Source organism: Pelodiscus sinensis, chromosome 3, assembly GCF_052426305.1.
Source record: "Pelodiscus sinensis isolate ZL-2025 chromosome 3, ASM5242630v1, whole genome shotgun sequence".
In the NCBI taxonomy this organism is placed as follows: Eukaryota; Metazoa; Chordata; order Testudines; family Trionychidae; genus Pelodiscus; species Pelodiscus sinensis.
In genome coordinates, this window is record NC_143054.1 from 20861758 (window position 1) to 20887666 (window position 25909).

Here is a 25909-nt window from a genome sequence, read left to right on the forward strand (position 1 = left end):
CGGGAACAGAGGTTTCTTGCGCAAGAAACCCTTATGGCTAAAATGGCCATCAGAGCTTTCTTGCGCAAGAGAGCGTCCACACTGCCATGGATGCTCTTGTGCAAAAGCACATGGCAATGTGGATGCGCTCTTGCACAAGAGGGACTTTAAGAGGGATAAGGGATCATTCGGAAAAGGCTTTATTTTCCTAAATATCCGTGTCTAGACTGGCGCTTTTTTCCGGCAAAACTCTGTGCAGAAAAAAGCGGCAGCCATTTTTATGCTAATGAAGCGGGGGAGATTTAAATCCCCGCTTCATTAGCAATTGCAATACGTCTAATTTGCATCCCTTTTACGAAAAAGGGATGCAATCTAGACGTAGCCTATATGTACTGTATTTGTCATCAACAATGGCCTACTTCATAATACTTTGAGAACTTTTTTTTAACTACACTCTGAAAAGGTCAAGAATTTATCCTGTAACTCTGGCATGAATCCACACGGATCAGCCCCAGGGACCTTTTTGAAGCAAACAAATTTTCAGTACCTGATAAAATGTCTGCTTGCAAATAGCTATTATCTTACAAGGAAGTGCAGGTATGTTAGATTCCTCACTCCCAGGACTGATCTTCACTCTGGCTAATCAGGCACAAGACTGCTTAACGCTGTAATGAAATTGAGTCTATTCTGTTGTCTATATATTGTCTAGTTCTGGCCATCCAAAGATTCCCAAAGACTTGGTAAACTATTTTTCTTTCTTACTGGGATATAAAATGCAGTTTTTTCCTCTCTCGGTAACTGTAATTATTACACCAGGATCACATCCATAAATGTAGAGCTATGTGATAAATACAATTATCATGCTCTTGACTGCATCCTCTCCAGCCCGTTTCTCCCCCGGAGCAGCTGCCAGCCAACCCTGCCTCCACTAGGACCCGAGCAACGCCGGGTAAATACTCTCCTTCAATAAAATAAGGACTTTTTTTTTTTTAAGGAACCAACTGCAGCCTCTTTGGGAAGAGGGAATTGGTGCTGCCGAGCTCGGGCTGGCATTCCTCCCTGCAAGCAAGGGGCACGGCGGCTGTAGCCAGGGTGTGGAGACCCCATGCCCCAGCCACTACATCCCGGCTGTTTGCCCTCCTCTCAGCTGAGTCCCGCCGGCACAGCGCCTCCCTGTCTTAGCTGCGAGCACCCCCTGCAGGTCTCCCCTTGCCCCGTGAGGCCCCGCCCATTTCCTCCGAACCCCTCCCGGCGCTTTAAGGAGCGCTCATCAGCTGATCCGCATTCCACCACTGCCGTGCAGTGATTGGCGGAGCTGGCTACCAATCACCAGTTGCCGTAGTAACGCATCCGCCCTCCGGCTTTGCTCCCTCGCCTCCGCTTTCCGCCATTGATTGGCCAGCGCGGCGGTGACGCAGCAGTGGGGCTTGGCTGGAGAGGAGGCAGGAGCGTGTAGAGTGAGACGCCGAAAGCGTCTGGTGTGAGGAAGAGGGGCTGCCGCTGCCATGACGTTCAAGCGGAGCCGAGTCCGAGACCGTTTCTACAGCACCCGCTGCTGCGGCTGCTGCCATGTCCGCACCGGAACCATCATCCTGGGGACGTGGTACATGGTAAGAGGCTTCGCCCTAGGAGGGGAGGAAGGGGGGCTCCTGGCCCCCTCGGGCTTATTGCGCATGTGTTGTGGATGGGGGTGGGGTGGCGCGGCTCGCTCGCCCTGCGCATGGAATTCGTCCGTTGCTGGACGGTCCGGTGACCCAAGAAGAATAGGCAATACTGCGCATGCGTGTCGGGGCCAGCGGCTGGTGTCCGTCCTGTGGCGCATGCGCAGTGACCGTTGTCGGAAGTTGAAATCTGAGGAGGGGGGAGCTGTTCCGTCCCCTCCTACCTTCTTTCGCTGGGGGAATCACCCCCCCCCCCTCCATTTTCTGTCTTGGGAGGGGCTGCGTCCTCGCCCCAGCCGTGTGGCCAATGGCCGCCCAGCCCTGGCTGCGCGTGTCCCTGCTCGGGGCGGGGCGCTCTGCACGTCGGGGCTGGCTGCGGAGTCGCTACGTGCCCCAGCGCCCTGCGATTCCAGGCCCGGCTCCCTGCTTCTGCAGGGCCCAGCTATGGCCCGCCCCCGGCTCCCCTGCCCCCACGCTGCTGCGCCCCGTCTCACAGTGGCGGGGAGGCAAGTGGCCCGGACTTGTTCTCTCCTTTGGCCTCCTGTGCTCTGCCCCGGAGGTTTCCAGGGGCGGGGACCGTTCTCCCTGCTGCCACGAGCAGCGCTGAATACTTATGACGGGGAGATGTGACCCCACCTGGGAAGGGCCAGCAGGAAGAGAGGAATGCGGGTTGCTTGAGTGTCTAAGAGCAATCTTCCCTCTATTTTTTTTTCTTCATCCATGTGTGGCATAAACTTTGTGCACCAGTGTGTGTGCCGATGTGCACCACCAAAAGAAACACATGCTGCTGGCTGAGGGAGGCTTTGGCCCTGTGCTAATCAGCTGGGCAGCATTTAAATCTCTGCTGAGTAGCTGCCCAAGTGCTCCTCTTACAGGCATCACTAGGAGCTTGTGGGGAACACTGAGTAGGAAGTAACCTTTCAAAGCATGGGCACACTTTTAAAAGTGAATGTATATACATAAACCACCTTGGAAAAATTAGAGTTTGGGAAGGGCCCTGAAGGAGGGGAATGGTTGGTTGGTGGATAGGGTCAGCATGACAGCCAGATAAATGAGTTAAGAGAAAAGGACATGTAGGGTAGGGCTGTGAATGGGTAATTGGTTACCCAGTAAGTATCACCTTTAACCATTACCTGGGAGTAGCCCTGCATGGACTTGTGGGCTGGGAGTCTGCAGCCTCATGTTGGTCTGGAGGCTGAAACTGGGATGGGTGGGAGAGCTGCTGGCCATATGGGAGTCCACATGGGCTGGAAGCATCTGGGCTGGAGCACCCGTCTGCCCCCATCTAATCAGTTAATGAATTAAACTTAATACAGTGAGGTAATGGTATACAATGGGTGTTCCTAAATACTAGGGTAATACTCTAGAAATGGGTGCGGATTCCAAGAGAAAATGAGACGGAAAAGGCCTCAGACAGCTCTTTGGGGAACACACATGAAATCTAGAAGGAGAGGAGGATTAGGAATAGATGCCAGCATATTCAGTCTATTTGTTTGCCCTTGCAAACAGTTTCTGGTGCTTTTGGTAAGACAGGTAGGACCTCTGCTCTGGATATGGGCACAGTGGAGGCGGGGAAGCTGTGTCTGGGAAAAAAAATTTGCTGGTGGGGTGAAAAACTACTTGCCCTTTTTGGAGTGAGTTCAATAGTCTCCTGGGAGTTGCAGATTGCGTCATTCCCCCAGGCTCTGGGCTGCGGAAGTGAAAAAGAAAGTAGCCCAGAACTGTTGGTCTGCCTTCTGAATCGTAGGGGCTGTGATGCACTGGTCTCATTGCAGGACAGTGGGAACAGCAGATAGTGTAAGTGGGTGGAGATCAGCGAGAAAATGGAGGGGGGTTGTGGAGAGAGAGAATGAGGCACTGAAAATGCAAGTAGGAGAGCGCTCCGTATACATACAATAGGGCTAAACTGACAAAATTTGCTTCCTGGTGTACTGTTTCTAAATTCCTAATTTTTCAGAATTTCTGGGTTGGCTCCCCCCCCCCCCCAGAGTTGATGCTCATAAAAAAAATGTGGTTCCATAACATGGGTCATGAGTGGAGTTTTTGGACCTTTAGATTCACAGCATCTCTGGCAGCTTAGCTAATAGAATAATTGATTGCAATAGTAGATTGTTATCCTCTGAGAGGACCAGCCCCTGGAATGGTGGGCAGTCTGTATTTTGCTGGTGGGCTTCACAACTGTTTGATAACAGCAAAGGAGTGTAGAGACTAAGGATGACTGCTTGTCTGTCAGCACAAGCCTGTGGCTGCTGTATCCCTTTTAAAAATGCAGTGGCAGCGAGAGGGTTGTCCTGAGACCCAGCGGGGGACCAGAGAATGAGCCAGTATCTTTGCATGCCGGAAGTGAACGCTTAAAGTGCCCTTCCATAACAGCTAGTTGATGGAAATTCCATCGACTACTGGACTAGTAAATTAATTGATACTTAACATCCTTAATATAAATGTTTCTATATCAGTCCACCAAAAGTTTTTGAAAGTTTGCCAGTCCATGGTATAAAAAAGGCTGGGAACCGCTGTTCTAAGTTACAAAAGGAGTAACAGAGTAACAATCACCTTTAATTTGTATGAGTATTTTTTAAAAAAATTGAACACGGCATCAGTAGTATGAAATGAACATTTAGTTTAAAGCAGTTAGCTGAAATTACTAAAATGTTATAAATGTTGTTTTGCTGCATCTATTCTATTCTATTCTATTCTATTCTATTCTATTCTATTCTATTATTCGAAAGTTTATTTTTAAAACAAAACATCAGAGTCTTTTTAATAGCAATCTGTTGGACTACAGATGTCATCTTAAACAGTTTTTTGGCTAAGATCTGAGTTTGCGTTCTGACAACACTTTTTTTTCTTTCTGCTTATTTAAGAATGTTACATTAAAATGACAAAATAAATTGTCGTCCCCCCTTTAGGGGGAAGTTCATGATTGTTATTTAAATAAAACTGTTAGACATCACTAGTCATTCATAATACTCTTTTCCTCTCCCTACATTTGTCTCCTTGCCTAGTGAAAAGATTAGCGATGGTATTCTTTAAGATTGTTTGTAGTTGCCTGCTGTGTTGCCAATAATACACAATCCCTGTTTATCCTGGGATTTTTATTTTGACACCTTATATTTTTGCTTTAATTGATTAAAGCTTAATGCTTTACGCGGGCGGGTCGCGCGGCCCCACTACTGACCTCAAGTGAAAATGGAGGTAGTGTCAGCTTCCTGGGATGGACAGAAGTCCCGCAGCTTAGTGCCACTTCCGGCGATTCCGGAAGTGTGCTAGCTGCTCTGCCGGGTGTACTGCAGGAGGTAGCATCGGCTCCCTGCACTGCACAGGAGGGGTGAGTCAGCCCCCGGGGCAGGCGCGCGCAGAGCTTCCCTGTGCCGGAGGGGTGGAGGTGCGTGGTCAGCCTCCTGGGCAGGTGCGCGCGGGGCTTCCCTGGGAGGAGGCAGATGCAAGGGACTCTCTGCCTCCACTGGCACCCCGCTCCCCAGACCCCACTCTCCCAGAATGCCGTCCCCACTCCCCTGTTCCCATCCACAGAACTCTGTCCCTATTCCTGTCCTCACTCCCTGAACTCTGTCCCCACTGGCACCCTGTCCCCAGCAGCAGAACCCTGTCCCCACTGGCACCCTGTCCCCTGCTGCAGAACCCTGTCCTCTGCCCTCGCAGCATCCTGTTCCCTCTCCCCTGCCCCCAGCCGCAGAACTCTGTCCCAACAAAATGTATAATTATATATGCTTCATTTTAGATTTAAATAGCATGAATAAAAAACAGACCATTATTTCATAACTATAAACATGATTTTAATTTTATATATCGCATAATTTAAAAATAAACTGTTTATCAGAGTGTGTAAGGGCTGGGGATAGCAAGTGATGGACAGGAAGAGAATAGAGAGGGCGGGGCTTCAAGGAAGAGGGGGGGGCAGTAGATCTTTGCCTGTTTGGAGATTTAAAAAGTGATCTTGGGTGTAAAAAGGTTGGAGACCACTGCTTTACCTACTTCTTACGTTGTAAACGCCTCTCTGCCATGTACACTTTTCTTAACAAATCTAGTTTAACTGATGCCTTTTTTAAGATTTGTTCTCTTGTCAGTTCATTTTAAAACTGGCATTTTAATGTTGAGGGGGTGGATGGAAAATGATAGATCTCAAATAGTCTGCAATCACTAAAGTATTGTATCTTTTGTAATGAAATTTGGGGCTGTGGAAGGAAAAGTATTAATATTCAACATTTCATTATCTGGGAAATCTATATGCCAAGCTTTGCCCTGATAGAAATAACTGAAATAAGCATTTGATTAGGACCACATATACACAGCTGCTGTATTAAACGTTTCTGTTTTTATACTTCCTCAATGGCAGTAATGAGGAATCAATCTCTTTCTCTCTTCCCTCTTCGCTGGTAGTTTAGAGCTCTGGTGTCCATCTAGTTCTGAAGCTGTTGCCACAATAGCAAACTAGTCATACTTAACCGGCTAAATAACCACATGTGACTATATGCTAGTGTGTTGGACACCACAGGTTTAGAGCCTAGAAGTTATTTTAGGGAGCCTCGGGCCTAACCAGTATTTCTATATATCAGAAACAAATACATTGCTTGAAAGCAGAATAAATTAATCTTTTCATGTTCAAACACTGAAAATATCAACTGTCTAAAGTCTAGTTTTAAAATGTACTATTTTCAACAACTATTTGTTTCATTAGAAACTGGGGCCAAGATCCTCAGTTATTCAGTTTCCTAGCTTACATGAAATCCATGTAAGCTAGAAGCCTGAATTCCTTTGGAAAATCTAGGTCTGCATTCTCCTATACACCACAGAGTTAGGTATCTAATAGGGATGTAAAGGAGTAGTCGACAGGATAGTTGACTAGTCGCTTCCCTTTCTTTGCTGCCTTTATCACAGAGAGGCAGCAAGGGGCTGGGGGAGAATAGGGAGGTACTTAAGTGGCAGCACTGCATGGAGCCTGGGGTCAGCTGCTCTGTGTGGCACTGCTGCTTTGAAATGCTGGGTGGAGCTCAGGATCAGCTGGAGACTGCCCAGCTGACCCTGGGCTCCATGTGACATGCCAGCTTTGAAATGTAAAAGAGTCCCCAGCAAGGGCTCTTGTGCATTTCAAAGAGGAAGTGCAGCCTGGGGCCAGCATGGGACTCTGAGTCTCCTGCTGACACCAGGCTCCATACGGCACTTGTGCAATTCAAAGCAGAAGTGCCCACGTGGATCCTGGAGTCAACGGGATTTCCCTGGTGTCCCTGGGCTCCACTCAGTGTTCCAACTTTGAAATGCGTAAGAGCCCCTGCAAGGCGGAACATGGAAGTGCTTATCCACTAGTTGAGTGGCTGATGGAATTTACATTGACTACTCAACTAGCAAATTAATTGCTACTTAACATCCCTAGTATCTATGTAGTAGTAGGCTTTTCCTTCCCTTGCCCCAAGTGACCATAAGATGTAGCTTTAAAACTCCTTTCTTCCCATAGGCTTTCTCATTGGGCATGGTTCCAGAGACAAGAAACATAAGTACTGTGTTGTCAGGATCAGGTCAGAGTTCAATAAACAGACTAAAAGTACTAACATTGTTCAGTGGGAGTGGTCACCTCTTTTTGACAACAAGCTGTGAAAGTCAGTGATGTAGTTACTACCAGTTTTTTAGGACTTGTTTGTTCGTCCTTCAGAAGTCAAGATGTTTAATTGTGTTCTCTTTAATGGCTTACAAAATGGATTTTTATTACATTTTTTTTTTTTTTTTTTGGTCTGGGATGCAGGAAAATAACTGACTTTTTTAAGAAGTAAAATCACGATTTTTAAGTTAGGGGAAGCGGATGGGAGTGCAGCTGTAAGAGTGGAAGCTAATTCCTCTCCATAGGAAAATAAGAACCCCTTCTGTTGAACTTAGTTATGCTCTCATGGGGTACATTTGATACTTGGGGGAACCCACAGTTAAGGACATCTGGGCCATGAAAATGAAGTACTTGTCTGCATGGGCGCCAGTAACGTTGACTCAAGAGTGAGACGGTAGTCTGTTAATAAATCAGCATTTGTCAAGGTACCCCACAGCTCTGCCTCCAATACTAGTTTGTTGAAATTGCTCCATTTTTATAGCTTGTTATCCACTGGATTCAGAATAAAAAGAAATACAAGGAAGTAAATTTCTTGTCATACTAATGTGCGGACTCTTATCTTGAGACTATACATGTTGAGGATGATAAGCAGAGTGGAATGCTAACAAAAATAAAATGTCTTAAAGTATTAGGTATCAGGAAATTTAATTTAATTTCATCTTGGTATAACATAGCTCTGAACACAAAACTGAGCCTCTTATTGCTTAGCAAGAATAGGCTAGGGAGGCTGCTAGGCTCTGGAGACCAATAATAAAATTGGATGAGGTGGTCCTCCAGTGCTGTGAATTGCATACTAGGGATGTAAGTGGGTAGTAGAATATTGGAATAGTGGTAGAAATGTAGCCGTGTTAGTCTGGTGCAGCTGAAACAAAAAACAGGACAGTGTAGCACTTTAAAGACTAACAAGATGGTTTAATAGGCGATGAGCTTTCGTGGGCTAGACCCACTTCCTCAGATCAAATAGTGGAAGAAAATTGTCACAACCATATACACCAAAGGATACAGTTAAAAAAAATGAACACATGAAAAGCACAAATCAAATTTCAGAACAGAAGGAGGAAGGGAGGGAGGTAAATGTCTGTGAGCTAATGATATTAGAGGTGATAATTGGGGAAGAAGGACATACCACACTAACACCAACCCTGGTACCTTCCCTTGCAACAAACCCCGTTGCCAGCTTTGTCCACATATTCACTCTGATATAACTCACTTGGTTGGGTCCAATGATGGTATGTCCTGCTTCCCCAATTATCACCTCTAATATCATTAGCTCACAGACATTTACCCCTCCCCCCCTGCATCCCCCTTCTGTTCTGAAATTTGATTTGTCCTTTTCATATGTGTTCATTTTTTTAAATTGTATCCTTTGGTATATATGGTTGACAATTTTCTTCCACTATTTGATCTGAGGAAGTGGGTCTGGCCCACGAAAGCTCATCACCTATTAAACCATCTCGTTAGTCTTTAAAGTGCTACACAGTCCTGTTTTTTGTTTTAGAATATTGGACTAACTGCATGAATTCTTAGCGGTTAGTCGACTATTCTATAGTCCCTGGGTGTGGGGCTGGTAGCCAGTGCACTCTGGCCCCACTCCTAAGGAGCCCCCTGGTACTCTATGCTGCTGCCTGCTGCATCTGATAGAGGCAGCGGCGGGGGCGTCCAGGCCCCCCCCGGGGACAGAGGCTGCTATGAAGCAGCCTCTGTCTGTGGTGGCCTGGGCTGGCCATGGGCAGAGGCTGGTCCCCAGCGGATGAGCTCTCTGCAAACAGAGGCTGCTCCTCCAGCCTCTCTCCACTGGGAGAAAGGACCCTCTGTGGACTGGGGCTGCTGCTGAGGACCAGCCTCTGCCCATGGCAGGCCCAAGCTTGCCACAGACAGAGGCTGCTCTACAGTAGGGATGTTAAATTTCAGTTAATCAGCTAATTGGGTAGTCAATGGAACTTCCACTAGAAAGGAGTATTTTGCATTTCTACTGAAGTTTTCCTTTTGGTGTTGCAACTTGAAGTGCTGATAAATATTTGGCTTGAAATAGCAGATCATGGAAGCTGAGCAGTAATGCATTTTTTTAATATTGCTAATGTATCATACTTGGCTAGAATTACATGAGTCTTTTTGTGTTTTGTGAAAGTGGGGTTAAGGATTCCTCGCAGCCAAAAAGCTGTGACATCCTGATTGTAAATATTCTTATTTATTAAAAATAGCCTCTCCATATGAAAGGGTTAGGCTGAGTGACTCTACTGACAATGTTGGTAGCAATCAGGTGGTGATTAGTGCTGAGGTGCTTATGAAGAGAAAATAGAAAGTGGGGGAAACATGAGACCGCAGCATTGAAGACACAGTAAATGAGCAAAGGTGCAGAAAGATGCAAAATAAACTTAAGATGCAAATGAACAAACTTTCCAGCTGAGGTGCTTTCTGGGAGGAATATGTTTATATCCAGCCTCGTGCCGCAAATTTGATGAGCACTAAGTTGAAATGTGAGAAGTCCTAAATAAAGGAACTAGTAGAATCAAAAATTAAGTTGAGAATGTATTACAACAAAAATATTTGGCATGTCTAGTAAGTTGGTCTGTTTTTCCTGGGTTTGGTTTGGTTTTGGTAGTTTGTTGTGTATGTGAAATCAAGATTTTGACTGAAGTCTTTTTGTTTTTTAAACTGTCAAATGTGGGAGACGGAAGACCAATATGAACTGTGGTGACTTAACAAGCAATTTTAGTTTCCTAATGAGCCATTCTTCAGGAACTGTGCATTTGATCTGCTACTATTGCATCAGACTCTGGAGCCTGACCAGCAAACAAGAGCAAATCTGGTTCATTTCAGTGTTTAGAAATTGCAAACCCACACCTCTTTTGTAAATATACGTCCCAGTAGAGGCAGGTCTTTCTGAATGAGTAATGGGAAATGTCTATAGGTTTAAGATACTATTAATATTTATGCTCATAGAACCATGTTTCAGACTTTCTAGGTGACACTAGAAATTAATGTTGAAAACTATACTATCTGGTACTGTTGGGTGCTTTTGCAAAAGCTCTTACTAATCCATAGTTAATCCATAGTTAAACTGACTAGGCTTTTTTTTTTCTTGTAGTTATTAGGGATGTTGGCATATAGTCATATAAATGATTAATGGATAAGCCTGGTTTATTGGTTAATCCAAATGACTACACACACTCCCCCTGCCTTGCTGCCTCTGTATCACAGGCAACAAAGCGGGGAGGCGGTTGCCGGGGGGGGGGGGCCCACTACCCTCACACTGCTGCCTCGGATAGAGAGGGTGGTGGAGGGGAGGCAGGAGGGAGCAGGTATATGCAGGGAGCAGGCTTTTAAACCTTCTCTCCACACATGCTGGCTCTATGGAGCTGTCTTGCCCTCCTTCCCCTTTTGCTGCTTTCCACAGAGGCACCGGGATGGGGTGGCAGGTGGAGTGTCAGAGCAGCTGGCGACACCTGTGGACAGAAGCTGCAGCAGCAGCACAGGGCGGCAGGGGGCTCCCCAGGAGTGGGACTGGGAATACACTGGACTGGCCCCACCCCCAGAGACCATTGACTAATGTAACTGCTAAGCTTTAGTGCAGTTACACTATTAGATGTCATTTAACATCTCTACTAGTTAAACAATATTTTAATTCACTTCTTATTATTATTTCAAATAAATGTGTGTGCAAAAGGTTGCAGCAATAATATAAAGAAAGTAAATTTTATCAAGCATACAACCATAAGGGTTTAACTTTGAATATATTTAAATAAACCCTACTGAATCTTGTGGGTAACACTTGAGTTTTTTCACTCGTCTCTGCTATTTATCCCCTCTCTTGACCTTCTTTTTAAATACAGGGTCTGATCTGTGGTGCTTATATAGGTAGGGAATTGGCTTGAAAGCCAGCTTCCTGCTTCTGTTGGTTGACTGCCTGCCCCCCTCACCTTCCATGCTGCTGTCTCTCTATCAGAGGCAGCAGTGCTGGGGTAGGGGGGGACAGGCGGCTCTGTGTATACAGTGCTCATGGGGAGCTGGCTTAAAAGCCAGCTCCCCATGGTACCAGCTCCTGCTCTCCCCTCCACCTCCAGCTGCCTCTGATACAGAAGCAGCAAGTGGGAGGTGGCGAAGATGCATGTAATCAATAAGATTAACCGATAAGCCGAGGTGTATTGATCGATCATGTACTCAATTACACGTTGATATCCCTTGTTTAAAATCACACCTTCAGTTGACACTGTAGATTAGGCCAAAGTTTGCTATTTGTTCGTGTTTAAAAAAATAAATAAAAAAAAAAGATTTCTGAAGCATGCTAAATCTTTATCTGCCATATTGTAACTCTAAATAGTATTAAAATAACTACAATCTCTCTCAGGTGGTGAACTTGTTGATGGGCATCTTGCTGACGGTAGAAGTGACCCACCCTAACACAGTGCCAACAGTTGACATACAGTATGAAGTAATTGGTAATTACTATGGTTCTGAGAAGATGGCTGGTAGGTGTCTTGGCATGTACTAATTTGTACTAAATATACTCTGGGGACATTCGTGTATTCTTATAGTACATCTTGCAATGCTACTGTGTAGGTCATTATTTAAATACAATTATCTGTCAAATGTGTGCATATGGTAAGTCAAGGTTGCAGCCACTCTGTGGATTTAAAAAAAAAATCAGTGTTATGAAAGTTTCTACAAGTTCCATATCATGTTTTGACTTAATATTCTCTGTAAACATATTTGAAATACTTGAAAGCATATTTGTGAGATGGTAATGATAACAGCAGAACCCATTTTACGGGCTGGCAATACCTGCAGTCTCCTCAATTAAACATTTGCTATTCTTAACTTACCTATAGGTAAATGTAATTTGATTAAATTTCAAATCAAATTGGCAGGTTTTATGTACTTTGACTTACCTTTTTCCAGAAAGATTTGGATTGTCAATGACTTTGTGTTGCTCTTTTCACAAGCCAGCTATAGTAATTGTACATGAGTCTGAATAACTTGTATAAGAACAAAATGTACTGAAAATAGAAAACCTTTAAGTATTTAGGATTCCAAACTGTAGTGAGTCTATACTTTTAAAAAAAATCTCCTTGACACAATCGAAAACAAAGAACGACGAAGTAGTATGCACAGTAGTACACACAACTTTAATGAGAAGCAGTTTGCACTCTTCAAAAAAAACCCACTTTGAGAGTCAGAAAAAAAATGGTGTGCATATTTACAAAGATTGTCATTGATATAAAGTAAGGCTGAAGAACAGACAGAAGACATTGTGAGATGGAAGAGTAAAGATGAGTGTGACTGAGACCACATGGTTACTCAATAACACAGTCGGATGGTTCCGTAATTCTTTTTCCTCTGACCCCTTAAAAAAAAAAAATTGCTAGAAAGATGGCAGGGCTCAACAATTAGTGTCATCTACTCACCCATAGTGAGTAGATTACAAGCCGGCACAGCTGCGCCCTGATCATGAGTATAAACTGGGGAGCCAATAACTCTTAAGATCTTGTCTCTGACCCCTTATGGCAGAGATGGGGAGCCATTTTTGGGTCGGGGCCATTAACCCACAGAAAAATCAGTCAGGGGGCTGCACACTAGCACACAAAAAACCCCAAACCAAACTCAGTGACAGGCCCTGACTGGGGAGCAACACATTTCCCTAATACACCAGAGCCTACGGGGGCTCAATCTGGTAGATTTTTGTCTGCCTCGGCTCCCCAATGATGGGGATGGCGGGAAGCCTGAGCTTTTGAGGCTGCATCCAGACAAGCTGGAAGCTGCATCTCGTCCCTGACTTATGGGGTGATTTTTGAGTTGCTGAGCACCTAGAATTTCCTCAGGAAGCCACATAAGCAGGGCTCGACAAATGATGCAGTATACTCGCCTGTGGCGAGTAGATTACAACCTGGAAGAGCCGGGTTTGGGCGATCTGCGCATGCGGTTTGGCGAGCCCTGCACATGAACATCTCTTGTCTTCACTTCTTTGGGAAGTATAGATCAACACTTAAGAAAAATAAGACTATTAATCTTTGTATTGCAGTCTTAGACTTGGTCGAATCAGTTTCTGTCTCTGAACATAAATTATTTGTGACCATTAAAAGGATGAAAATCATATAGTTTGCAGACAGCAACTCATAGAATACTAGGGCTGGAAGAGACCTCAGGAGGTCATACAGTCCAGCCCCCTGCCCAAAGCAGGACCAACCCCAACTAAATCATCCCAGCCAGAGCTTTGTCAAGTCGGGACTTAACCTCTAGGGATGGAAATTCTACCACCTCCCTAGGTAACCCATTCCAGTGCTTCACCACCCTCCTAGTGAAATAGTTTTTCCTAATATCCTAACTAGATCTCCTCCACTGTCTTTTGAGACTATTACTCCTTGTCCTGCCATCCGTGTCTACTAAGAACAGCTTTTCTCCATCCTCTTTGGAACCTCCCTTTAGGAAGTTGAAGGCTGCTGTCAAATTCTTCTACAGACTAAATAAGCCCAAATCCCTCAGCCTCTCCTCATAGGTCATGTGCTCCAGACCCCTAATCATTTTGGTTGCCCTCTGCTGGACTATCACCAATGCATCTACACCCTTTCTATAGTGGGGGGGGCCAGAACTGGATGCAGTACTCCAGCTGTGGCCCCACCAATGCAGAATAAAAGAAGGAAACTACTTTTGTCCTGTAGATAACAAATATATAATCTTTGATTAGACCCCGATTAATATTTTGAATACTACTGGCATGTGGCTTTTGTATGAATTTAAGCCCCTTCTGTTACTTAAACAGCAGTACCTTCTACATAGTATGGCATTCCACTTCATTAAAGAGCAATTTTGTTTCCAGTGCCACTGATTGAATTATGTGATCAAATAACTCTAAAAGCTATAGATACAGTGGAAGTTGTCCTATTTTCATATGAACTATTTTGCTATTGTGGATTGGCTGAATCAAATTGTTTGGCTGAGTGATATGGAAGGTACTGTAATACAGGCTGCTGTTTACGTGCAACATATAGCTATGGGCAGGCTGTGGGATCAACCTCATTAAACACATGCTGGTCACAGGATTCTTAATGGTGATGCTGTCCTGGTTTTTCTGGTGACTTGTATTACTGCTGTGTGCTGCTTCATTTGACTAACAACTAATTATGAAAAAACAAAATAGAGATGAGAACTGGACAAACTGATCATGAAAGTGTGGTTAGTAGACAGGTTGATCTTGTGTGCTCAAATTGGAAATACAGCTATACCTTGGTAGCTTCTAACAATTACAATTTCAGTAAGTTGGTATTAATGTAACTTGTTTCCCATTTTACTTTAGAAAATGCCTGTGTTCTCTTTGCCATTTCACTCATCCTGTTCACAATAAGTGCAATGATGGTGTATGGAGCAATTGCTGTAAGTATATTCATGGGATTCAAGTCTAAATTTGGCTACTGCAACTTGCAGACTAATAAATTCCACTTTTTTTCTTTTTTTCAGCACCGAGTGGGCTGGCTCATTCCGTTCTTCTGTTACCAGCTCTTTAACTTTGTCCTCAGTTGCCTGGTTGCCATCAGTTCTCTTACTTACATGCCAAGAATCAAAGAGTATCTGGATCAGTTAGTAAGTGTCTGGTAAAATAGATTAATAGTTTACAGATGAAACAGTCTTGGTTTTGATAATTGGGAAGGTAATTTTTTTATACTAAAGGGTTTGCTATTCTAGTCCAAAATGAGCAGTCATCTTCAGGCATTTAGCAGAGCACTTTTCTTATAGAAGCTGGATTTGGTAGGTACCATAGACTCTAAAATGACTTAAAGTATTAACTCCCTCAAGTCAGTTCAGATCTATACAAGTGTTGACTTAATTTAATACATCAGCATTTGAATACTGATCTGGCTTGGGGTTGTGGATCCAGATAATTGTTCTGTTTCTTTTTCTGTACTTGACAGAAATGCTTCCAGGTGATTTGGCCTCTGTTATTTGTATGAGGTTAGGAAACACTTGCTTTCCAACCCCAACTTTCAGGCCAACCTGGAACAAACTCATTTTGACCTACTCAGCATAAACTTACATAAGCTCTCCTGCCTTACTGCAAATCCTTCATAAATGGGAATGTGGGAGGCAACAGCAGCAGCTGCCTTTGAACAAGGTGGGTTGTTGCTATGGAGCTGAGAAGGATTTAGTGCAATGTGAAAACAAGACCCTCTCTGCAGCTGGCCCTCTTTATTAGACAATCTTTCTATTAAATGGCCACTGTTCTTGTCTGTCTGTCATGGGATTTTCAAGTTTCACGCACACTCGTTGCCCCTGGCAGCTCCTGTGCACGCGCCAGTGCGGCCTTGCTCAGTGCAGTGCCACGCAGCTCCACTCATGGGAAGGCACTGCCTCTGCCTCTTGGCACCACCCTCCCTTCTCTCCCCGACAGCTCTTGTGCACGCTACCTGTCTCAGTGGGGTTCAGTGGGGTACAGTGCAGCTCGGCTCTTGGGGAGACATTGCCGCTGGAGCCCACAGTGATGAGGCAGGCAGGTGGCCTGGGAAGCAGCTCAAGGTGCCGCAGGCCGCATACAAACGTTTACATACATATATGTACACAAACATGGGTGTGCATTGTATTTGTATTGCAAGGCTTGGAAGGGCTTCTGGAAAGTTTGATTTGACTGGGCTGGGTTCCAGAGGCTTCAAGAAGGTTCGATCTTAAACTGCTGGCGTGTGAACATAGACATTCAACCTTGTGGAGTTGCTATTGTCATAGCCCATTATATTGCCAAGTATGTCACTAAATGTGAATCTACGAGTCTTGAAGGAAGCCTCAGGCACTATTGCTCAAATCAGAGAGGAGGAAAGCAATATTTCTCGACAGTTGTTTAAAATATGTATTGCAATGTTCAATCCACACCAAGTCTCCACCTGTGAGTGTGCTCTCTGTCTGTGTAGCCGGCGTATGAAAGGGAGCACAAGAGTAATTTATGTTAGCACAAGAAAGCCTGACCTTTGATACAAAGTTGTAACAATGCGAAACGAAGAGTTTCAAAACTCTGAGGAAGCCCCAGAGGAAGATGAACAAGGAGCAAAAATCCACCAGAACAATCCAGAGGAAGGCTCTCAATACTTTGGGCCAGCTCAACCATTTGTTGCGCTCAGTCGAGTCCATTCTTTGGAAGGCACAGAGATAGAAAGCGATCAAACAAATTCATGGATGACAATGTTTGTCATAAAGACTCCTTAGAAGACTTACTTACAGCATCTGGAAGTCTTCCTCCTTTTAACCAACAAAACAATTGATCCATCACCTCAATTAGTTTATCCTTGCCTTAAACACAACTGATTTTAATTAAAAATGTAAATACCTAGTGCAAAAAGCATTTTGTAAAACAGTCCAGCTCAAAATACATAAACATATCAAAAAGAACCTTGGGAGTTTTTAGTAGTTGAAACACTATATTTAAGACCGACCCCCCCCCCCCAAAAAAAAACTGTTTAAAAAAGACACATCTTGCTAAAAACACATGAAAAGACTCAAAATATAAAAAGTGCACCAAAGTCAAAAATAAAGTTTTGAAGTTAGTAATGTGGGAGAGATTGGATGGCTAAGTACAATTCAAGGTAGTTGCTAACTGTTAGTCATCCAAACTTTCATAGCCTCATATTGTGACTGTCTGGATTTTTTTCCCCCCTCCTCTAGCCGGATTTCCCTTACAAAGATGATCTCCTTGCACTTGACTCAAGCTGCATTTTGTTCATTGTGCTGGTGTTTTTTGCCTTATTTATCATCTTAAAGGTAAACTATATATTTTATACCTTAATTGTTTAAATTGTAGATGTTAAGTTTCAGAAGTTTTTTGTATTGCAGTGTTACTATGTGGTTGCGAATTGTGTTTCTGAAACCTAGGTACTGGGGGTAGTTAATTTTTTTTTTAAAGGGGTGCTTTATAAAAAAAAAAGTTGAGAAACACTGCTGTAGAAAGCAGGGCTTTTCATAGTAGGAGATATAAATAAACCTTCAAGTATTATCTTTAAATTTTGCATCTTTAAGCAATAAAACTCACAAGGAAATGAGATGTATATTAGAGCATTTTATGCTTTCTCTTTTTAAACTTTATACAAATGGAAAAAAATTGCTAGTTAATATTGTATATCACATTCTGAAAACATAATTTGTAGTATTAAGCAAAAGGTTCCTGAATTTGAGGAGTTGGACCTTCTCTATTCCCCCCCAACACCTGTGCTAGTATACAAAGGGGCGAGTGGGGGTGATGCAGGGAGTCAACTTTAAATTCCCCAGTGTGTTTAAGAAACTGAATTAAGACCTGCTATAAAGGAATATCACTGCTGCTGGTTTGTTGAGAATTAGAGCTATCAATTCATAGGCATGTGGCTTTCATGCCTGCTTTTTGTGATCAGACTGTGAATATCTAAATTTACATATTTATGGAAATGTACACTGTGTAATCCAGGCCCTGCCTACCTATATGAGCTGGCTAATTAGAACAGAGGGAAAATATGGCATGCATGTTATTCACACCAGCAGATCAAACCCAGTCTCCAGCTGTGTGGAGCGTCACACATCTATCATTTTATTATTTTGTTGTTCCTGTTGCAATCCTTGCTTTGGTACAGAGCTGCAACCATGGCTTAAAATTATTGGGTGGTGTGGGATGGAGTGGTACCAGAATGTACAAAATAGTCTCTGGGAGTAGTCTTCTGAAAAAATTGAAATAGCAAATGCAATTTTTTCCCTTTAGGTTAGTGCCTTTTGTGAAAACCTTTACAGTAGAACCTCAATTACTAATACAATTACTTTTCTGTGTAGGAGAAATGGTGCTTTTATTTTTTATTTTTTTTTACCATTTTTAATTTAAGTGGAAAAAGCACATTAGTTTCCTTACTTTGTCAAATCTTTTTTAAAACTTGTTTTATGTTAGTATTTATCATTTAATGCAGCACTGCATTAGCTTTGCTTTTTCTTTCTCTGCTGCTGCCTCATTACATACTTCCAACTCTGTATAAGGTGCATGGCTGACCAATCAGTTCAGAACTCTAAGCTTGTGCTGTGTTAGAATAATTTACAAAAGGCAAGTGAATTTTCTTGGATTTAAAGTCCATACCAATAGCAGGGTCCCAAGCACTCATGTATACAGGCATGTAAATCTCAGTAAGTTTCAACAGGGTATGTGTTGACAGGTGTTGGGCCATAACTTTGCTTAACTGTTTTGCCTTCGGCTATCTGAACAGTGCACAAATAGCTACATAATGCACACACAGAATTGTTTCTATTAGACTATTTCTAATTTCAAATATATTACTATTTCTGCCCTGGCATTTTGGGGCTTCAAGCATAGATCACTGTATGAACACCAAACAGAATGACAGTCCCTGTTCCAAGGTAATAGCAATCCAAGTTTAATTTTTAAAAATATAAGTTAAACTTAACTTGATTTTATTCAGTGTAGTGATCATCTGCACATTGGCACTAAAAGGGCAACAGGATTAATGGCGATAAGAGTAAATGGTATTGGAAGCCTAAATCAGTAATTCCCAAATCAGGTCCCTAATAAGTTCAAGTCTCTCCCTTTACATCTTGCAGTAGTAGCTGCTCTGGGATGGGAGGTAGTGGTGGCTTCTTTTTTATTAAGACATTGGTGCCCAGTTCTCTCTGCCTCCTCCACCTGTGGGGCTACTTCCTAGGATCCAATCTGTGACAGAATAATTTCACCTCTTCTCCTGCTCTATCACAGCCTTGCTGTTTTAACTCCCTGCCTGGGCACTTAATTCAGTCCTCTCTCATCCCCAAACCCATTAATCCCTGTTCTTTCATCTCCCAGCATGCTTAGATGCTAGGATTTGCTACACTCATCTTTCCTGCCTTCCACCACATGGTTTGGGGTGGGAGAGGGAAGGTGAGAACAATAGTAAGTCTACCAAAACTATTCAGAGTTCATAATCAGATTTTGGGTACTCTCACCAGAGTCATGGACTAACAAATGAATTCTGTGAAGTCCTTTTTACTACTATTTTGCTCTTCTGTGCAGTCCGTTCCCCTGAGTTAGTGTGCTGATAACCAGTTGAAGGGGATTAAAATTGTTCTTGTGTAATAAAGATGCTTCTCTACAGATGTGCAATGTAGATGAAGAGCATATACTGAAACATAACTTTTTGGTAGTTTTGTTTGAAGAGCATGATTTGGATGTGTCAGGGAAGCATTTTGTGTAGAAGGCAAATTGGTTAAGTAATTTGGGCAAGATTCACTGAGGTAAACCATTCTAATGACAATGTAGCACCTGCTTCTGTCAGGTATAAATTTGGCATGTCAGTTTGCTTTAAAGCAAATCTATTTATTAAAACATAACACTTTTTTTATTTTACAGGCTTATCTAATTAACTGCGTATGGAACTGCTATAAATACATCAGCAACAGAAATTTGCCTGAGATAGCCGTGTACCCTGCATTTGAAGCTCCTCCACAGGTAATATTTCTTCCTTAAGACAAAGGAACAAATTGCCATGGTTATTTTTAAAAATGATTTAATGTCTGTATGTAGTTCTAAAATGAAACAATTAGTACTGTTAACTGAAATTAACTCTAATAGCAATTAAAAATTGGGTTTAATTGCATTGTTAAATAGAATAAAACTTACTTAAATGTTTCTACACTTTCAAATTGATTTCAGTTGCAACACAGAATACAAAGTGTATATTTTTTATTACAAAGTAAACAATAAATACTAGAAGAATTGTCTAGTATTGCTTTGGGTCTTTAACTCCTAAGATGGTTTTTTTTTTTTTCCCTTTATTTAAATCATTGTTTTGGGTGGGTCTTGGGATGAGGAGTTCAATATGCAGACTGACCTGGAAGGAGAGGACCACTCCAGCCCTCATCTCAAGCTGCTGTGAAGTGCCTGTCCATGTCCACTATAGTGGGCATAGCTGGGGAGGGGTGGGACACAGACAGAGGAGAACCTCTCAGGAGATCCAAACTTAGTTAGCAGCAGCAGCAAATGCAGCTATAACTCAGCCCCATGGATTGTATATGAAGGAATTAGTTAAATGCGGGGGAGTGGAGAAAAAGGTGAATAACTGTATTTAGTACTATTGTACAGGGTGGTAGAAATAAACAATAATTTAAAGAAATACACAGAAGGCCTTTTGAGTACAGTGTATAAATTTGACACAGACTATTGACACTGAGGCAGGCAGTAAATTGTGTGAATGCTGTCGTGCTTCCTTGGAGAGGAACAGAAGGCTCTGCAAATGTGAATATTTCTCAGTGGAATTAAAAATGCTTTGGGAACCCTAATTTCACAATTCTGAGGCTGCTGGACATTGAATCAGAAGATGCCTATCTGAAGGGATCATATATTGACACTTTTTTGTGAATTTGCTTCAACTGCTTAGGTCAAACAAAGGGCCATTATTGAATGGAAGCACCTTCAGGATTTCCAGAAGGCCTGCAGCACCTGAGCTCTTTACAGGCAGTCCCCGGGTTACGTACAAGATAGGGACTGTAGGTTTGTTCTTAAGTTGAATCTGTATGTAAGTCGGAACTGGCGTCCAGATTCAGCCGCTGCTGAAACTGACCGCCAGTTCCGACTTAGATACAGATTCAACTTAAGAACCCCAAGCGTCCCCAAGTCAGCTGCTGCTGAAACTGATCAGCGGCTGATTCCAGGAAACCTGGGGCAGAGCAACTCTGCCTCGGGCTTCCTGTAGTCAGCGCTGGTCAGTTTCAGCAGCGGCTGACTTGGGGACGCCTGGGGCAGAGCAGCTGGGGTGCTGCTGGGTTGCTCCAGTAGCACCGCTCCTCGGTGCTACTGGACCAACCCGGCAGCACCCCAGCTGCTCTGCCCCAGGCGTCCTGATTCAGCTGCTGCTGAAACTGACCAGCAGCGGCTGAATCAGGACGCCTGGGGCAGAGCAGCTGGGGTGCTGCCGGGTTGGTCTAGTAGTGCCCAGAGCGGCGCTGCAGGACCAACCAGCAGCGCCCCAGCTGCTCTGCCCCAGGGTCCTCAACAAAAGCCTGGTCTGCTTGGGGGGGGGGGCGAACACACTAGCTGCGCGCCCCCCCCCTCCAGCAGACCAGGGACTACTCACATTCACCCCTGCTTAGAGCAGGGTCTGTAGCCTGGGGCCCGGGAGGGAGCACGATGTGGGGCTTTGGAGGCTTGAGCCCCACCCCCACCGCAGCAGGCAGCCCGCGCAGGTGCTTCAGTAGCCTGAGCAAACCCCACATTGGTCGGGTCGGGCTGCGAGGCAGCAACAGCCCCCTCTTCCCTCCCCCCCCCCCCAAAGCAAAACAGCTGTGGTGGGGCCCTTTGTGGCGCAGGAGCTGCGAGCCGGCAGGGAAGGGTCCCTCATGGCCACTTCCGCCCCCTCACCCCCCACCCCACAGAAGCCCATTGACCGGACCTGGACAATGGTAGCTGCAGTAACCTATCAGTCCCCAAGCACATGGCCAGGCAGCTCCTGTGGTAGAAACAGGAGAGCAGCGTGTCTCGCTGGTAAGTGTCCAGCCCTCCCAGCTACTCCCACTCCGATATCTTCACCCACAGAGCTCTCCTCCCAGACCCTGCACCCCAATCCCCTGCCCTGAGGCACAATCCAAACCCTGGCCTGACCCGCCCCTTTCCCCCCCGCCCACCCCCAGTAAAATGTCTGGTATTTTCAGTTTCTCAGCTGGAAAGCCACTTGGGACATTCTTCCCCTGCCATGTGGAAGGGTGTGAGAAATTTCAAGGTGCCATGACTTTTTTTGGGGAGAGGGGTGCTTTTTTTGCTCAACATTTGGACACCTTTTGATTAATGCAGAATTTTGTTTAAAAATGAATTACAATATAATTAAAATAAAAATTATCCAACTAAATTAAGTTTTTATCACATTTACCCAATTCACATTTAATATGAAATAGCCTTCAATTTCACATTTGACGCCTTTTTTTGTTGGCACCCACCACACACTTCTGAAAACATGAATGTGCTATTGGCCACAAAAAGGTTGGGGACCACTGGTCTAGACAGTACTGGGTCCTGCCATGAGGGCAGGGAACTGGACTTGATGACCTCTTGAGGTCCCTTCCAGTCCTAGTATTCTATGATCATAACTCTCAATTGGAAAAATTTGTCTGTTTTGACAAAGTCTTTTCAACAAAGAAGTTTAAAATTAAAATTCTAGTTTCTTGACTCATTTTTTGGGGGGGGGAGAAAGGAAGGCAAAATTATTTCCTTACTAGCTCCTTTGCTGTTCACTAGATAAGGATGAAAACTGAATAGAGGTAGTGGCTGAAGTTTAGATTCAGCAGAAGAATAAGCTGCTTTTGCAGCGCTGGTATTGTTTGCTGTGAGTTTTGCTCTAAAATCTGCCCACAATAGAGAATCAAATTGATACCGCCTGTTCTAAAGGACTCTGCAGTCTGTTAACCTTACTGTGTTTTGTTTTTGTTTTGTTTTTAATCTAGTATGTCCTGCCAACCTATGAAATGGCAGTGAAGATGCCTGAGAAGGAACCCCCACCTCCTTACATACCTGCCTGAAGCAACTGTGCTTCCATTGGTTAACATCTGTATCAACTTCTTGGATTTTTTTCTTTTTAATCTTGCAAAATTGCTTAAAATATTCAGGGCTTTAGGAGCAAACCTTTCTGTTGAAAGATATTTGATATAACTACTAAGCAAAACACATCTTGGAGTGACTTTTCTTTCCTTTTTTTCCTTCTCCTTCCTTTTCTAATGATCTTATACATGTTTACTGCCTTAGGGTCTTCTGCAAACATGAGCTATTTCACTCATGTAATTCAGTGGAACAACTCATGAGTAAAATATGCCATAGGCATACGTGTCTGCTGGTTGGGCCCTTAAATTGTAGAGAAATTTTTGTAAAGTAGTTCATAAAGACAATCTGATCTACCAGCAGAATGAGTTTGCCTTTCTTTAACTTTTTTTGAGGAACAAGGCTGGGAGGGAGGGTTGAACGTGGTGTGTATATATATATATTTTTGTTTACTTTGCACTTTTCTCCTACATTCTTACCTTACTGTTTTTGTTATCTATTGCCTTGAAACAATTTCAGGAAGAGTGAAGTTGACACTAACGTTTGAAGTTTTATAACATGCTGTGAATGCAAGAAAAAAATGCACACGGTATTACTTAAATGTGGGAGGAGATGGTTGCATGCTTCTAATGTGTATATTTTCTCTGTGATAAATGATACTTTAATAAATCTTTTAAGAAATGTGTACTAGTAGTGTTGACTGTGTTTGGGCTAGTGGGGAGAGAAGTTCCCAAATTGCTTACTGATTTGGTCATCTAGTGCTGATCTAAGGAAACTTTTTGTATTGTGCTCACTTGTAGGTGGGAAAGAATCTCTTTTGCGTCACGTGACCTAGGAGAAAGTTGAGGATGCTAATCAAAATGACCATGTAATTAAATTTGCATTCTCCATAATCTCAACCTTTCATATCTATGAAAATGTGGGTATAGCCTTCCAGTAAGCTGAAATGTAGAATAAGGGGATATTCTTCTCTATTGCCTCCACTTAAAAAAAAAAAAAAAAAAAAAAAAAAAAAAATCCTCACGTTTGATTTCATGCTTTTGCTCTTCCTGTGTGCCCTGCCCAAATTTTCTGAGACGGGTATAAAAAGTTTGAGATCCTCTGTCATGTTCAAGGTTGCACAAATTCGCCTTTACCTTCATCTTGGATCTCACTACCCTCATTCTTGCTAACTTATACCCCTTCTTTCCCAAGTATGACTAGATGACTTATTGTACCTACGTCCCACCCACACCTTTATAACCCAAGAGGACTAACTTATCATGTATGTAAATTCCCAAAAGGGACACTGGTGGTACTGAAGGCACTGACATGTTCCAAGCTTGATGATTAGAACAGATGAAGTAAGGATGATAGCAGATGTCCAGTTTTGAGCCTTCATATTGATAGCCTGCATCTGTCTCAATTCTGCCAAGTTAGGAGCAGTTGAACATTTTTTCTAGTTATTTCTGTGCCCTGCTGAATGTTAACCATAAGAGTCTTTCTCCCTCAGTCCTCTGCCCCCGCAGTTTAACTATTGAACTAATTTGGTTTCATTTCACCTTTGGGAAAGGTGATGGGTACCAAATGAGAGATGAAAATATTCTGTCACTGATCTATTAGATCTATATTTATCTATACAAAGACCTATTAGACACTTTAACAACTGAGGAGAGACATGAAAAGTCTAGTTCTGGGCTAAGGATGTTTGTTCAAGTAACTCTTACTCTCTCAGGATTTTTAGGATCAATCAAAAGATAAGACATAAGAGCAAAAATAAAAAATCTAAGGCTTATATGGCAACTAATAATTTGTAAGGGTAAACCAGGCTTTGGTTTCAGGATCAGAGCCCAAATGAAAACATTTACCAAGGACATCAGGGCTGATGCCACCTGTTCTGCAACAAAATAGGCCTTACAAAAAGTGGTTCTAATCTGAAATCCTGTCCCCTGCCCACATTGAGTCTCATGCACTTTCCTATTTTTCACAAGATACCAGTGATCCCAGAGAATATAAATATTTTAAATATAAGGCGAAGATTGCTAAATCTACAGCTTCTCCCCCAAATACTAGTAGGTCCTTCAGAAATCAGACCACTATCTCTGAGGTACTGTTGTAAAAAAGGACATGGCTTCAGCTTCTGAATAAGCTTTAATGTTTTTGGTCAGGGTTTCTAGTAGACTTACAGCTTGAACCTGTAACTTCCTGTTAAAGTAGACTTTATGTATCACTGAGTACTTGTGGCTTCCATTAAAGTCAAGATTTCAGCTCAATACTTAGTAGGAGACTCAAGCTCTGTAAGAAAAGGGGATTCAGAGGTGTTGCAGACCTTACTTGTTTTTTTTAAAGTGCTTGGAGATCGCCAGATCTGCTGCTGTTCAAACCTTTATATATCTAGAAAGGCATTTTTGTCAAAATATGCAGTTGAGAATGTATGTAAATTGGAATTTTATCAAGAATTCTAGCTGCTAATTACATTACTATTAATAATTAACCACTAGATGATGTGCCCAAGAAGCTGCATTGCAAACAGGAGCTGATCTAGAAATGTTCCTCTGGCACTCAAAAGCAATAATTTTTGAAGCTGCTTAGCCAAGCTAGCGTGATGCTCAGCTTATGACACAACAGTTGCTACAGCAAGACCTTCAGGAATGCAATGATCTTGATGATAAAACTAGTGTCCCATGGGGGATGTTAGAATATGGTAATCACAACGCACCCTTAAATTGAAACCAGCTATATTTTTGTACCGCTTGTAGTACATATTGTATGTGCTGTTTTTTAGTAACTTTTTTATTCCCTGTTAAAGTAAATACAGGAAAAAATAAACCTGTCTTGTTACTGGATATGTAATAAAAGCATGGAAAAGCTCAACGTAGAGTGAAAATTTAATGCTCGTGCCATATCTATCTATTAAATGGGGCTGTATTTTTGGATATTGTAACTTATTTTAATAAAATCAGCACATTAATGTTGGAAGTAGGGATGTAAGTGACTAGTCAACTATCAGATAAGCATAAGCTTATCAGACAGTTGACTAGTGATGTGACTAGTAGTTCTCCCTCTCCTTCTCTCCCCCCCGCCCTCCCTCCCTGCCTCTATCAATCAGAGAGGAGGAGCAGGAGCTGGTGGAAGCCAGCTTAAAAGCTGGTTCCCCTCAGCAGCATCTTGGTGGGGGGGGCA

At 43.2% G+C, this 25909-nt stretch overlaps 1 protein-coding gene across 1 annotated transcript; it reads left to right on the forward strand.

Annotated features, from left to right (window-relative positions):
* Nucleotides 1-1359: 1359 nt before the first annotated feature.
* On the forward strand, nucleotides 1360-23432 carry LAPTM4A (lysosomal protein transmembrane 4 alpha). The gene is made up of 7 exons (XM_006137576.3): nucleotides 1360-1589; nucleotides 11600-11720; nucleotides 14543-14619; nucleotides 14704-14826; nucleotides 16891-16986; nucleotides 19574-19672; nucleotides 22657-23432. The coding sequence occupies exons 1-7, from the start codon at nucleotides 1485-1487 to the stop codon at nucleotides 22729-22731; spliced, it is 696 nt and encodes a 231-aa protein (XP_006137638.1). The 5' UTR covers nucleotides 1360-1484; the 3' UTR covers nucleotides 22732-23432.
* Nucleotides 23433-25909: the final 2477 nt, after the last annotated feature.